The sequence below is a fragment of the Loxodonta africana genome, chromosome 18 (genome assembly GCF_030014295.1).
Source record: "Loxodonta africana isolate mLoxAfr1 chromosome 18, mLoxAfr1.hap2, whole genome shotgun sequence".
NCBI classification, from domain to species: domain Eukaryota; kingdom Metazoa; phylum Chordata; class Mammalia; order Proboscidea; family Elephantidae; genus Loxodonta; species Loxodonta africana.
Genome location: NC_087359.1, coordinates 39,528,753 through 39,542,701, shown reverse-complemented (window position 1 = coordinate 39,542,701; position 13,949 = coordinate 39,528,753). Strand labels below are relative to the sequence as shown.

Genomic DNA, 13,949 nt, shown 5'->3' with positions numbered 1-13,949 from the left:
CAGTGCCTGGGAACAGGTTCAGGCAGTAAGAGTGAAGCTCGCTCGACTTGGGAGCTTTTGCCTGGAATTGGGCTCAGGCTGTGTGCTCAGCCCCCACCCCACTCCAGCTTTCCTAATCTCCAGGACACTATGTATATGTGGTAAGTTATGGTAACCATGGATCTGTCCCTGACTCCAGCTGCTCCCCCCTGAGCTGTCCACCTTTCTTTCCTAGCACGCCAACCCATCATCCCAAGCTGAATTGGAGCTCTCTGACTATACCTCTAATGTCCCGTGCCCTTCCTCTTAGCCTGGCACTTACCATACAAGCATCTGGTCCTTTAGCTTCCCATTAGCCCATGAGCTCCCAAGGGTAGAGTCTGCCTAGATCACCTTGGTATCCCCAGGATCCAACACAGATCATCTGATATATTTTTTGGATGGATGAGAAAAATTTCAGTTCCTTCTAGGTTTTTCCTCTTCCTTCCCCTTCCCCTTGGTGGGACCCAGCCATTCTACTCCCAAGTAGCACACTTCTCCCAGGATAAGATTTGCCTGGCTCAGTGGACATGTCCTCTCCCAAGGTGAGCAGGGGCTCTCCCTGGGCTGAAGGTGGGGCATAGGGGGTCATGGGATGCTGGCTCCCTCCTGAACCAGGCCAGGGGAGAATCTGGTGGTAAGGATCATTCAAACCTTGGTCATTCCCAGTGCAAGCCTTCTCCAGTTTCACACTGGAGCATATGAAACCATGGAAGTTACTAGACCATTCCAGAGCTAGAACCACAGAGCTAGTAACACAGAGCTAGTTAGTGGCAGAGGCAAACTAGAATCCAGTTCCCCGGACTCCTAGTTCAGTGCTTCTCCTGGAAGAGACAAAGAGGGAGAAGGGAGAGATGAACAATCAGCCCCCACCACTGAGAAGTCAGGGAACAAATACACTTCACAGCCAGGCCTAAGTTTTTGTACAAACTTTAATCTTTGGAAGTTCATGGTGTGGGGGATTGTGAAAGTTCAGAGGATACTAGTCAGATTGGCTGGAGGGCATCAAACCAAAGCCCTCAGGCCCTAGGAACGTTTATAAATACAAACTGTTTGTTCCTTTGGCCCCAGACAGTTGTGAGGAGCTAAATTGCCAGGGCTACCCCCAACCATCTGGTGGTGTCTATACCTGCACTTATCCAGAGAGCTTGTTCATCTCCACTTCCTCTAAGGTTACCCTACTGGGTTCTGGAATGTGTGTGCATGTGGGTTTGTTAAATATTGTTGTTGTTGTGTGCTGTTGAGTCGATTCTGACTCATAGCAACCCTATGCTACAGAGTAGAACTGCCCCACAGAGTTTCCTCGGCTACAATCTTCATAGGAGCTGATTGCCAGGTCTCTTCTCCTGTGCAGCAGCTGGTAGGTTCAAACCACTGCCCTTTTAGTTGGCAGCAGAGCACTTAACCATTGCACTACCAGGGTTTTTTTGGTTAAGTATTAGGGGTGGGGAATAGGAGGGAATAAGCTCTCAAACACCATTGAATTGTATGAGTAACTGGATCCACCATCTACTCAAAGTAGATACACATATGGAAAAGAGGGCTGTTTTAGGAGGGGAACATAAATTACCCATAGGTCCATATTGCCACATTTCTCACATCCTGTCTACCTCACAGGATGGTGAATAGGGTGTATCAGTTATAGGAGTAATGTGCTAATCCTTAGGAAAAATTGGTGGATGAGACCCAATACTGGTCAACTTTGAAGATTCCGGATGCTTCCTTCAGCTTCTGCTCACAAATGGGTTGGCCTTGCTCAACCCCCGCCCAGCTCACCTGAAGCATATATAGAGAAAAAATACTGAAGGTTTCTTCCTGGTTTTGATTCCAGGCTCTGGTAGGCTGCAGTCCTTTCAGGGGGGTGGCAAGGCTACGGGTCCTGGGAGGAGTTTAAACTCCAACCAAGGACTCTCTCTCTCCAGAGCCTTTGTTTAGTTGGAGAGAGGCTGTCCAGTCCATGGTGGTGGTGGAGGGCAGTGGTTAAGGTCAAAGTCTTTGATTTAGCTCTTTGGCTTAGGGGTAAGTGGAATAGGACTCCACCCCGTCAATTTTTCTCCTTTAGCTCCTTGTCCTCCCCAGAAAATCCATCTGGAGCTGGTTCCCTCCCAGCCCAGAAGGGCTTCGTAGGAGGGCTGGGACTGACCGGCCCTTCCCAGAGTCACATCATCTGAGGCGTAGCCAGGACATCTGGGGAGTGATGCTGATACCAGGCTCCAAAGCTGTTGCCATAGCCACCGGTAGGCAGTGCCCCTGCCTTGGGTAGATCCCACAGGGATGAAAGGGGTGGGGAACAAGGAGACAGGGGGGAGGGTCCCGCGGCAAAGTCTCCTTCCTGTCCCCCAGAGTTTTGCTTCAGGAGTTTCTTGTATTTGGAGCGCTTGTTCTGAAACCAGATCTTTACCTGTGGGGAGAAAAAGGAAAATGGAAGGTCAGGAGGACTGTATGTGTGGTAGTGTGTGACCCAGCTGTAGGGAGCAGTCCTGAGAGAAGAGAGAAGGTAAGCAACATCAGCTCCAGTCTTCCACAGCCCTGAAAGTCCCCTGAGTTCTTGTCTCCCGGCCAGTATCCAGTTCTCCCTGTTTGGTATGCCCTCCTCTGAGTCTAACCACCCCCCCCCCCAGCTTTTAACACATACCCCCAATACTAACTGATGGCCAGCTATGAATACCCCACTGGAGAATCCTGACAATGTCAGGGAACTCATCAGCCATCACAGATGGGGGGTGAGCACTGAGAACACATGGGTGAGGTTAGAGTGTAGGAAGGATGGCACTGGCCCCACCTGAGTTTGGGTGAGGCCGAGCTGTGCGGCCAGCTGAGCCCTCTCGGGCAGCGCCAGGTACTGCGTGTGCTGGAAACGCTGGTTCAGGTGCTGCAGCTGCAGGCTGGAGTAGATGGTCCTTGGCTTGCGCAGCTTCTTGGCTGGGACCTGCGGGCGCCGCTCCGAGGGCTCTGGAGACAGCTGCAGCTTCTCCAAGTCTGGGAGGCAGCACAAGATGGCGTGTGTAAGAGTGGGGAGGGGGGTCAGAGGCAGATTCATAGGCTCATTTGCATCTTGTTTGCATGCCCATAGCTAATTAGCAGAAAGTGCAGTTGCAGAGATCCACTTCCACCCTGGCCCCTCTCTCGGCTGTTCTCTATATTATGCTCCACACTCAGTGCAAGCCCCAGGTTCACTGGGCACCAAGTGATACAAGACTTAGTGCTTGCCCTCAGGGGGCTCCCACTCTTGCGGGCCCTGTGACCAGAGAAAGCGCCAAAGGCCAGAACAAGGGTACCGGCGTCAGGCCTCTGGTTTTGTGGTTGCCCCAGCTTGGGGTGGGGCAGGGAGGAAGGGCTCTGTCCAGGGCCGAGATGAGGCCTAGGTGTGATGTGGAAGGATATTCCAGGTGGAGGAAACTCAACAGTAAAGCTCAGAGGCCGGAGATAGTGTCAGTGTGGCAGCGTCAGGCTGCGGGAATAGGGGGAATAGGCCTGGGTCAGAGGGGCCCGGCTCACAGACGTTGAACGCAGGATGAAGGCCTTCCCCCCAGCATCTGAGTGTGGAAGGTCCCCAGGGTTTGCCATCGTCTTTATTGTAACGGGCATCCCCTCTCCCAAGGCGCACCCGGCAGGAAAAGTGACCATCTCCCCGTCCCCATGGCCAGCTTGGGAGGAGGGATCGGCTTTCGGGGCCTCACACACACCTCCACGGCTGCACTCATCGAGAGGTGGCGGGGAGTGTGACAGGAAAGGTGACGCAGTTTCAGAGAGCGTGCAGCGAGCGCCCAGCAGCGTCAGCCCTCCCTCTCTGGTGCCAATGCAGAAGAACTGGTCACCTCCTGCCAACCGGGCCCAGCCTCTCAAGGAATCTCGGCTGGGAATGCGTGCGTGCGTATGCGTGTGTGTTTTCCCTCTACAAGGCGGAGTGGCACCAACCTGCGCCACTCTACGGGGACATCGGAGGCTGTCCCATGTGGACGCGAGGGGTGGGGTGGATGAAGCAGCAGAAATGCTTCCGGGCTTCGGGCAACGTTCGCCGCCTTCCACGCTGTCTGCTCAGCCGCACCCAGACTCAGAGAGCTCTGAGCCCCAGTACCGAGCCGGCCAGACTCAGAGAGCGCTGAGCCCCAGTACCCAGCCGGCCGTGGCGTGTGTCCGTCCGCGTCTCCCCTCACCCCTTCGCCCCTACCAGGGCTCACCCCACATTCGTCAGGTTCCCCTCCCTTGGGTTGCGGCGGTCACCACTGTCCTCACCTCCCCCGCATCCCTCACCCGTCGCCTCGGGTGCTGCGGGCTTCTCAGATCCACCACCCCTCACTGACCCCTGCCAATTCCCAGAAAAACGTTTGGTTTCCGCTCCGCCCGCGCCTGTCCGCCTCTCCAGCTTAGCCCCAGTGCTCGCAGCCCAGCACTGGAAGCCGAGCGACCACCCTCACCTCTCTGGTTGTGTGGACGGAGGGACTGCGGTGGTAGACCCGGCAGGTAGACCCACCTGCTAAACTCTCAGAGCCCTCTGCGCCCCAACTCTCCGAGTAGGCTTCCCCCCAAGTTCCTTCCCTGACAGCTGCCTTTCCCCACATCAGTTGCAAGTTATGACTGACTCTGCTCAGGTGGTGACAATGGAGCCCAAGGGCCTCTCTCAAGGTGCCAGCCACACCACCAGCTCAACAGGTTGTCAGCGCACAGGTCACTCGGAGCCAAACCTCTCCCTGGGGCGGGGTGGACATGGGGTGAGGACCCCAGGTCCCCTCTCATGCCCCAATCTCTCACTTGGAAGTAGGTAGAACCCACCAGTTTCAGTAGAAAAATGCCATAGTCTGTTCTAAGCACATTTGTGCGTGAGTGTGTGGTTTTTTTCGTTGGATCCGGGAATGTCCATAAGAAAAGAAATTCTCCATTCTCTTGTCCTTAGACCAAGCAAAAGAAAGGCAAGACAGTAATGCTAACACCACTCCCATTTCCGACAGTTCCCTTAAAGACAAAGGATCTTGTTCCTCAAACACACAACCCAAATATACCATACTAGCACACATGGAAAGAGTTCAAGGGATTCATTTGTAGAAGGTAGATCTGTAACCCCCATACTCCCCCCAAACAACCCTCACCCAGGGACAGACCCAGCAGTCTGGGACAGGCAGTCCCATTTCTGCCACAGAAGACAGTTAACTTTTGGGGGCTCTGAGGAAGTTCCCTAAAATTCTCTTTACTGGCCCCATACAGTGAAAGTCAATTTGCAAGGGTCAAGAGCCTGGAAAAGAGGTTGTGTTCTGTTTTGTTCATCTGTACATCAACGAGGTGGAGTGCCCAAATCTCTAGGGTCACCTCCAGCTCTAATGCTTTACAATTTGGGGCCAGAGGCTGGGGCACCACGTGTAGGGGCAACAGGGGAAGGAAGAGGGACATATCTGTCCTGGGCTGACTGCAGCAGAGTCACCTGGTAGATGTGCATCCTCAGAAAAGTCTACTGTACCAATGACAATTGTGGGGGTGGGGAGTACAGGGAACTTGGAGTCTAATCTGGAGGCATAGAGACTGGTGTATGCATAGTGTGTGTGCGTGTAATGCCCATGTCTACACTGCATGTCTGTGGAGCTGTGCAAGGCTTCAATGAGGCCTGCCAGTGAGGACTTTCTCAGGAGCTCAAAGTTGTTCCAGGTAATGGGAACTGGGGTCTATGGGGTCTAACCTATCCCAAAGTCAAGTGGTGATGACACAGAAGGCTTGCTCCTTTGGCTGGAAGGCAGAGGTAGCCAAGGTCTCCAATGGTGGGCTGCTGGCCAGGGGCTGCTGACCCTGCCCTGTGGCCACACGCTTAAAACAATGGATGGGAAGCTCCTACCCCCAGATTCTGTCAGTATCCCAGATTCTGCCAGGCCAGCTTCCAGCCTTGGTCTGGCAAGTTCGGTGGAAAGAGGGAGGGGGTCGGGAAGGAAGAAGGAGCTCCGAATAAGCCCACAGGTCCAGTGCTCTCCAACCGGGGCCTGATTTCTATTTATCAGGGTTTGGCTTGAGCACTGCTTTCTAAGAGGAACACTGGGCGACATGGGGAAATAAGGGCGTGCACGAAGGGGAAAATCCTGGGGAAGGGTCTAGGCCTTCCACACCCACATCTGGATTGTTTCAGTTTTCCGTTACACGTAGGTACACAGGACTCTGCTGCTGGGGGGCGGTGGGGAGCCCTCCTGCCCGGCTTCACACAATTGCAAATCGAAACCAGGTCGGTCTTGAAAGGAGACCTAGATCAATTCGCCCCCGCCCCTCCCCCCGCGTCTCCCGCCCCATCCTTTTGCCCTCCCCCCACCCCCAGATCCCGTGGAATCCGAGTAAGGCTTGAATCCCGCTAGCTGCGCCCGACAAGGCGAGGGCGAAGTTTAGGGGCGCACCGGAGCCAGCCCCCGGAGGTGGAAAAGGGCACTGCGGCCGGACTTACCTGCCTCCCGCTCTTGCGGGTGCCCGGCGGTGCCGCGTAGGGGCTGAGAGGGCGCCGCGGCTTGCTGGCAGGGCAGGTAGGAGTCTCCGGGGGTCGCTGGGCCGGTGTAGGGGTAGGGCAGGAGGTGGCCATACGGCCCAGGGTAGGACAAATCGGAGGCGGCTGCGGTTGCTGAGGGCAGGCCAAGCGGATAGGCAGCCACTACCGACCGGGCGGGGGCGAGGTCTGGGAAGGTTGCTCTGGAGGCGTCCCGGCCGAGGAGGGGGCAGGGCAAAGAGGTCATTGCGGCCGGGGCCCGGGCCGTAGGGCCTAGGCCATGGCCCAGCACGTCGTCCGCTCCCTCCGTCAACTCTTTTCCGAGCCTCGGGCGTTGGGTTCGGGCGAGCCCCCCAGTTGACCGCCCCCACACTTAAGATCCCCGGGAAAATGTCTCTGTGTGTCGCCTCCAGCGGAGACCGCGCTCCTGGAAAAGGGGTTCGGGGGGGTGCCCCCATGGCTTTTCCCCTCCCCCCTAAACCCTTGGGGGCCCCATCCTCTCTCTCTCGGGTTCGGTTCTCTGGACCCGACGGGGGCCCCGCCTACTTAGACACCCGGGATTGGCTCCCGCGCTCGGTGACCTCACGGAGGCCTGGAGCCCGGCCCGCCCCCCCGCCCCGGGACGCCCGCGGCGGGGAATTTCAGAACTGGGAGAGGGGAGCGGGCGGTGCACAGTCCCAGGCCCGTCCATCTCGGTGTCTTTTCCGAGAGAGGTGCCGGAGTTGCAGGGTGCTTGGTGCAGCCTGGGAACCTCGGTCCCGATAGCAGACACGCGAGAGAGCTGGCGAGGCTGGGAAGCTGGGCGAGTGGAGTTGCAGCGGCGGAGGCACAGCGGCTCTCGGGCGCAGGGAAGGTGCGTTCGCAATCTCCAGCTCTCGGGGGTCTGCACAGCGGTTGTGGTCCCGCCGCCACCGACCGGCTGGGGAGTGGAAACCAAGCCGTCAGCGCCCGCGGCTGATTCATCGCGTCGGAATGCGTCGCTGCAGAGCGCCGGCACTTGTTGGTAAACAGACGCCGGAACGGGGGAGGTGCCGCCGGCGCCTAGCCTGCCCCGCACGCGCGCCGCGCGCACGCCCACGCGGGTCGCCCTCCGCGGAGACCGCCGCGACTGCGCCTGGCCGCCTCCCCGCTCCAGCTTCCGCTTCCGGCGGGGGCCCCGGGCTGGTTGCGACAGCACAGCTTCTGCTGGCCCCCGAGGCCGCCGGAGGGATCTGGCGTCTGGGCTTTTGCCCGTGCGGCGCCCCGCCTTTCCTGGCGTCGCGTGAGACTGAAGCCTTGCCCGAACTAGGACAAGACCCGGCGGCTGGGGGCGAGTCCAGTTTGATGGCTCCTCGGAACCTGCAGGAAGTAGAGTGGGTCCCTCTCTGTGGCGGCATTTTCCAGGCTACGTGCAAGACCCCACTCTAAACAGCAATATCCAAGGCCTTGATGGACATGTGTCCACGTATACAAACATCTATTCTGACAGGTACACAACTACCTAGAGGCTCCACTCAACTACAACATGTGCATTGGCGTATACCAACACACCCATGTTCACACTAGCATCCCTCGATGGGCAGAAACGCTCATTCATGGGTTTGCAAACAGACTATATAGGTTTTGATGTTTCCTCATCTATACATAGAGATGAATAGCAGTATCTCTGCATAAAAGCGCGGTTACTTGTCCCTTTTATAGACCCACGAGAATACAAGCCAAATTGCTGGTATGTACACGAAATACAGAAAACCCAAACATATATGCACATGTACCTACCCTAGGATCGATGCCTGGTACACCTATCTAAACTGCTTCCTGACAGGGGATGGCTACATCCCCAAACCTACCTGTCCTCACAGCATACCCACACACCTCCCACGTGAGTACACAACGAGGACATGCAGATTCCTGTATGTATACACACATATACACTCGATATCCGGGCTCAGAGTGAAGGTGAAAGTCTTCAGAATTGGGGGCGAGGGAAGGGACAGTGTTCAGGGAAAGAGGGAAGCCTGAAAGAGTGAGAGAAAGCATGGAGAGTGGCAGGGCCCAGGCCTCCTTGGAGAGACAAGAAGATAGGTGCGCAGGGGTGCTTCAGACCCCAGTCAGGTACCAGTCAGGTGTCTGGGAGCAAGTCCACTTCAATTTGGGCCCCCCCCCAAATTGGACAGATTCAAGTTTTTCTAAAACACTCCTCTGGCACCTAGCTCTAGCCTCAGACCTCTGAGGGAAGGGGCTGTGTAGGGGAGTCCCCTCCTCTGAGCAGCTGGAGAACCTATTATCCTCTCATCCAACAGGATATGGAGCATTTACTCAGTTAAAAAATGGTGTTTTTACATGGGACCACCTTTTGCCCTTCCCCAACTCCATCAGTGCCACCATCTCCTTAGAGCTGGAGCTGTGAACCTAGGAAGACATACCCTTTCAACCCTCCTTTCCAACATCATCCTCCTCTGGAGGGAGGTAGCCATGTGGCATACAGTGCCCTGGTGGGTTCCAAGGATGCCTCTCAGGGTGCATCAAAGGAAAGCCAAAAACCAAACGCACTGCCATCCAGTCCATTGTGACTCATAGCGACCCTACAGGACAGAGTAGAACTGCCCCATAGAGTTTCGAAGGAGCACCTGGTGGATTCAAACTGCCAACCTCATGGTTAGCAGCCGTAGCACTTAACCACTACACCGCCACTGTGGTTTTGGGGGTGGAGCTGACTGTCAGGGGAGGCTCCACAAAGGTGTTTTTGAGCTGGAATTTAAAGGATGGAGGGAAGGACACTTCTTCTCAGGGCTGGTTCCAGAGACATTTCTGTGCTGGAGCTGGCAGGACCGGACAGGAATGGGCTTTCTGCCAGGGTCTCTGCAGCACTTGGCCTTGGGCAGTCTCCAAAGCCAGGAGATCCATAGCCAAAGGCTCTCCTAAGCACCCAGGAGCTTCTCAGCCCCATCTGCACTAGGAGCACCCTGCCGATCTTTAGAATTTTTGAAGTGTTCACTACATCTAAGCCCTGTGCATCTTCACACCCCCTCCCGCTTGCGTGCGCGCACGCACTCACACACACACCCCTCTGTAAGTAGGTACTCTTATCATTCTAATTTTACAAGTAAGGGAACTTTTCCCTCCATCATCCACTCCCTCCCGGGGCTCCTCAGCCTCCCAGAGTGGAGGCTGGGGCACAGACTGGTGGGAGACTTCGGGTCTCTTCAGACACAGACTTCCCTAGAAGGGGTCCCCTGGGACATGAGCCGCATCCCCACATGTCGAGGCTCGGGGGGCTTCCAGGCCAAGTTGGGAAAGGTGAATGAGATGAGGCATGGGGGCTAGGAAGGGCTGATTACGTTCGTTTGATCTGAAGGAAGGGCGGCCTGAGAGGCCTGAGGTTTGCCTTCTCATCTGTTCTGTGATATCCTGGGTCAGACATTTCCAGTCTCTGAGATTCGGTTTATCCTTCTGTAAAATGAGGGAGCTGGACGCAAGACCGCCAAGGCTTTTTCATTTGCTTTACAATGAGTTGCAAAAACCCAAATCCAAAAACAGAATAAAACCAAAAGAAGGCGAAGAAAAGGACAAAACAAAACGAACGAACTTTCTCCCGTCACTACAGCCTCTGACTGGTCACAAAAGCCCGAAATGGCCCTCCAGCTCCTCCCCTCAAAGGTTCTCTGGTTCGTGTTGTGGACGAAATAGGCCCGCTTTGGAGAACCCCAGCACCGAGGCGACGCCCTGAGGGCCGACCGCGGGGTCTGGGACTAGGACGCAGCGCCGCGGGGGTCTTGGGGTTGGACCTGATGAACGTCTGTTTGCAGGCTTTTCACCCGTCACCCCGCAAACGCCCTCCCACCCGATCCGGTAATGACTCCTTGCGCAGAATAGGCAACCCCCGCGGTGGGGAGATACATACCGTGCTTGAGGTCACACTGAGTCCTGACCTTCCCTGAAGCCTAGGATTCCATCTGAATTAGTGTCCCCTCCCGGTGGTTCATATCCGCACCCGAAACACGTGGTGGGCTCTTAGAGCTCAGCGCTCAGCGGCTGCGTTGCTTACGGTGATGGCAGAGCCCGGCGCCTCCCGCGCCTCAGACACGCTCGGAGGAAAGGGTCGGCGTTTGTGGCTAGTACTCAGCGCAGGGGTTTGCAACCCTCTTACCGCGGTGCTTGTGTGGGTCTACTCAGTGGAATAGAGATTCGTCCGCGACGCGGCCCTCGGCAGCCATTCCGGGCTGATGCGCGCTTCTTCTCTTCCATCCTACCCACTGTCCCCAAACGAAATTTTAATTTTGTCCGTGCTCGATGAGTGCTAGGTTTGATTTGGCGGGGGCTTTGTTAGTAACTCGGTTTGGGGAAACTTTGTGAATAATTCGGTTTGGCAACTGCAGGTCGGGGGATGGAAGGAATCAAATCGTTTCCCCAACCTCACTCCGCTCGGCCCAGTGGGCCGTGGACAGAGCCCCCACATTCGGCAAGGCCCAGGAAGCGGCAGCCCTACCACGCGTAGAGATCTGCATGCCCCGTGGGGATTTGACTCTCTCTGAGATTTTGAATTATTTCGTCTCTTTCTGATCCAGCATTTTAATGAACGCTGGCGCGAGTGGGGCGGCAGGTTGGTTACTGAGGTCACCACTTGCCCAGCCTTGCTGTCGGTTTGCTCTCACTTCCACGCAGACACGCTCCCAGAGATAGATTTCTCTGGGATTGGAGTTCCCGCCTTATTTCCCAAAAAACCCGGGAGAAGCTCTAGGGCGAGGGGCAGAGGTTGGAGATGGAGAGGCCGTGGGGTCAGCGCGACTTGGATCAATGCATCGCGCTGCCTTCGCGCTCTGGTCGTTGGTCTCCTGCTTAGCCCCAAGTGACGCTCTCCCCGCGTCATCTTGGCTTTATTTCTAAATAAATCTTCCATTTGGGATTAACCAAAAGAAAAAAAAAACCCAAACCCACTGCCATCGAGTTGATTCCGACTCAGCGACAAAATGCACACATATATGAAGTCACCAAACATGTTTAAAAAAAGAGTAAACTCTTGGACTATGTCCCACCAACCCCCCGGAAAAAAAAAAGGTTAATAAAAAATGGGATGGTTTTGTAGGTGTGCTGGAGGCACTCTGCGTAGCGAAGGAGCCACGCAGCACTGTGTGGGAACTGGAAACATCCCCGGCTGGGGGGCGTGTGGGCGCCGGGTTCGGCGGCTGGGGCTCTGGCATTCTCGGCCGGTGTTCCAGCCCTGAGCCCCCCGGGCCGGAGGGAGCAGCAGACGCCCGGCCGGGAGCCTCCCGGACAGACAGTCAGACCGCGCACGAGAAGCCCCGGGGTGAACGCGGCAAGCTGGCGGCAGGCCCCGCAGTTAACCCGGCTGCAACGAATTCTCCACGCTTCGGCACAAAGGTAGTCAGCTGGGTTCTCAGACCCTCCCAGCACCCGGCGCAGAAACTAGGGTGTTCTGCATCTCGCGCCCTGGGTGGAAGCCGGAGATGGGACGTGGCTGGAATTGAACCGTGCGTCTAGCGGGCCACTAAGAAGCGGGTGGGTGCACGGACACACACAACACACACGCACACCACAAACACGCATACTGCCCCCACACTCCCACAACCCAGTAGCCACAGCACACACTCCACAAGCACCCCCACGACACCCAAAGCACGTACGCATCTCATCACACGCACACACACAACTCACTCCCATCCCCTGAACCCCGTCAATGGGGCGAAGGGTCAATACGAGTGTGTTGGTTTCACTTTCTGCCTCTCCGACGAGACCCTTTCGAGGTCCGAACTGTTTGTCTTTCTTAAGGGTTGGTCGGGCCCCGGCGGCCTGATGTGGGCTGCACAGCCAGAGAGAAGGGGACAGCCTTACCCTGCTGGGCAGAGTCTGGGTCTAGGAGAATTGGGGGAATGTTACTTCGGGTAGGCGAGCGCGAAGGCAGCGTGGGCGCCGCAGAAGAACCCGCAAGCCCTTCCACTTAACGTGAGAAAAATAATCACGATTTAAAAAACAAACAAGCCCCGCAGACTTTTCCTCTGCGCACCCACGCGTCGGGCCTCAGGCCTGGGGTGAGGGGACGGTAGACAGGAGTAGTAGGGTGAGACGAAACTCAGGTCCCCCCCCGCCCCGCCCTTGCCCCGCCTGCCTTCTCTTGCTCCCAAAGTCTCCCCCACCTAGACTCAGCTCTTCCGGAGCAGGGGACTGGCAATTTAAGGAGGGGGCGGGGCCTCGCGCACCTCCTCAGGCTGTGCGCCCACCCGCCATAGTCAATCACCCTCATTAGTACCGTTTGGAAAGGATCACATTCTGGAAGTTTACCAATGGCTGCCTGGAAAAGGCTAGAAGACTTGGGGAGAGGGTTGGGGAAATGGGCAGAGAAGGGGGAAGGGTTTGTGCTGGTGGGGTGGGGTGAGGGCTGTGCATTGGTCGGTGGCACTCCGCAAGGGCGGTGGAAGGGCTGAGGAGGGAGAGGGGACCTGGCAGAGGGGTGCCCTTTGTAGGTTGGCAGTAGAAGAAGTAATATTAATAATGGCTAATATTTATTGTGGGCTCATTTGCTAGACCTAAACTAGAAGTTAGACATGCTTCTGAGTGCTTTACATACATTTTCTCATAACCCTGTAAGGGAGTCCTATTATTATTCCCATTTTACAGATGAGGAGATTGAAGCACTGAAAAGGTGTTTGCAGGGCCTACAGCCACTTGGCTGGAAGGTTAGGAAGTGGGAACACAACTGAGATGGAGAATCAGGAGGTTCCCTACCGTGGAGGGGCTTCAACACCTACCAAGAGTTTAAAGTGGAGCCCATGAGCAGTGGGGAGGACCGGGATGGGAGCTAAGAGGCTTTCTAGGGGCATGTTGGGTACCACAGTGGGCTGGAAAGGGTAGAGTGGGGTGGCAGAGAGCCCAGTTAGAAGGCTGTTGTAATAGGTCAAGCATGAAGTGAGGAGGGAGGGCCCTGAGGGGTGGTGGCAGAGGCAATGGAAAGGAAGGGAAAAGTGAGAAGGGTAGCTCAGAGACAAACTCTACAGCGCCTAGTGACTGTCCCAGAAGAGGGTAGAGGCAAGAATGACTCTGAAGTTCCTGGCCTGGACAACCAAAGGAGCCCCAGGAAGAAGCCATGTGTTTGTTTCAGAAATTCAGGCATCTGATGGGCAGATGGGCTAGGGACCAACATCCTGAGTTTGGCTCCTTCAGCAGGCAGCCAGCTACTCTAACTGGTTTCCTTTGGTGCCCCTGCTCAGGTGTATTTCCTGGGCTCTGCCAGTATGCACAGGTGAAACTTACATATATGCAGATGTGGGCAAATGAGAGTAACTCAGCCTGGGCCCTGCATCACTGCCAGGGAGGCAGGCCCTCCCCCACTTCCAGGGAGGGGGAAGGCCACCCCAGCCCTGACTCATCTGCTGACATGCTACTTGGAATGCCACCTCCCCAGCTGGGTTTCTTTTGACTTGGAAAACTTGCTCCTAGAGTCACCCTGAAGCTCAGGCCCAGAAGATCAGAACCCCAAGGACCTGAG

The 13,949-nt window shown here is 56.1% G+C and overlaps 1 protein-coding gene across 1 annotated transcript; it reads right to left on the bottom strand.

The window, feature by feature from the left end:
- Window positions 1-942: 942 nt before the first annotated feature.
- DLX4 (distal-less homeobox 4) lies at window positions 943-7,398 on the bottom strand. The gene is made up of 3 exons (XM_003414644.4): window positions 6,431-7,398; window positions 2,801-2,997; window positions 943-2,419 (listed from the first exon to the last, which is right to left on the bottom strand). Exons 1-3 carry the CDS (start codon window positions 6,711-6,713, stop codon window positions 2,177-2,179), a joined length of 723 nt encoding a protein of 240 aa, XP_003414692.1. The 5' UTR covers window positions 6,714-7,398; the 3' UTR covers window positions 943-2,176.
- Between the last annotated feature and the right edge of the window lie 6,551 nt (window positions 7,399-13,949).

Coding starts and splice junctions, on each gene's coding strand:
- DLX4 (XM_003414644.4), bottom strand. CDS start 6,713: ATGACCTCTTTGCCCTGCCCCCTCCTCGGCCGGGACGCCTCCAGAGCA. Junction 2,998..6,430: donor CCCGCAAGAGCGGGAGGCAG/GTAAGTCCGGCC, acceptor GCTGCCTCCCAG/ACTTGGAGAAGCTGCAGCTG. Junction 2,420..2,800: donor TCGGCCTCACCCAAACTCAG/GTGGGGCCAGTG, acceptor TTCTCCCCACAG/GTAAAGATCTGGTTTCAGAA.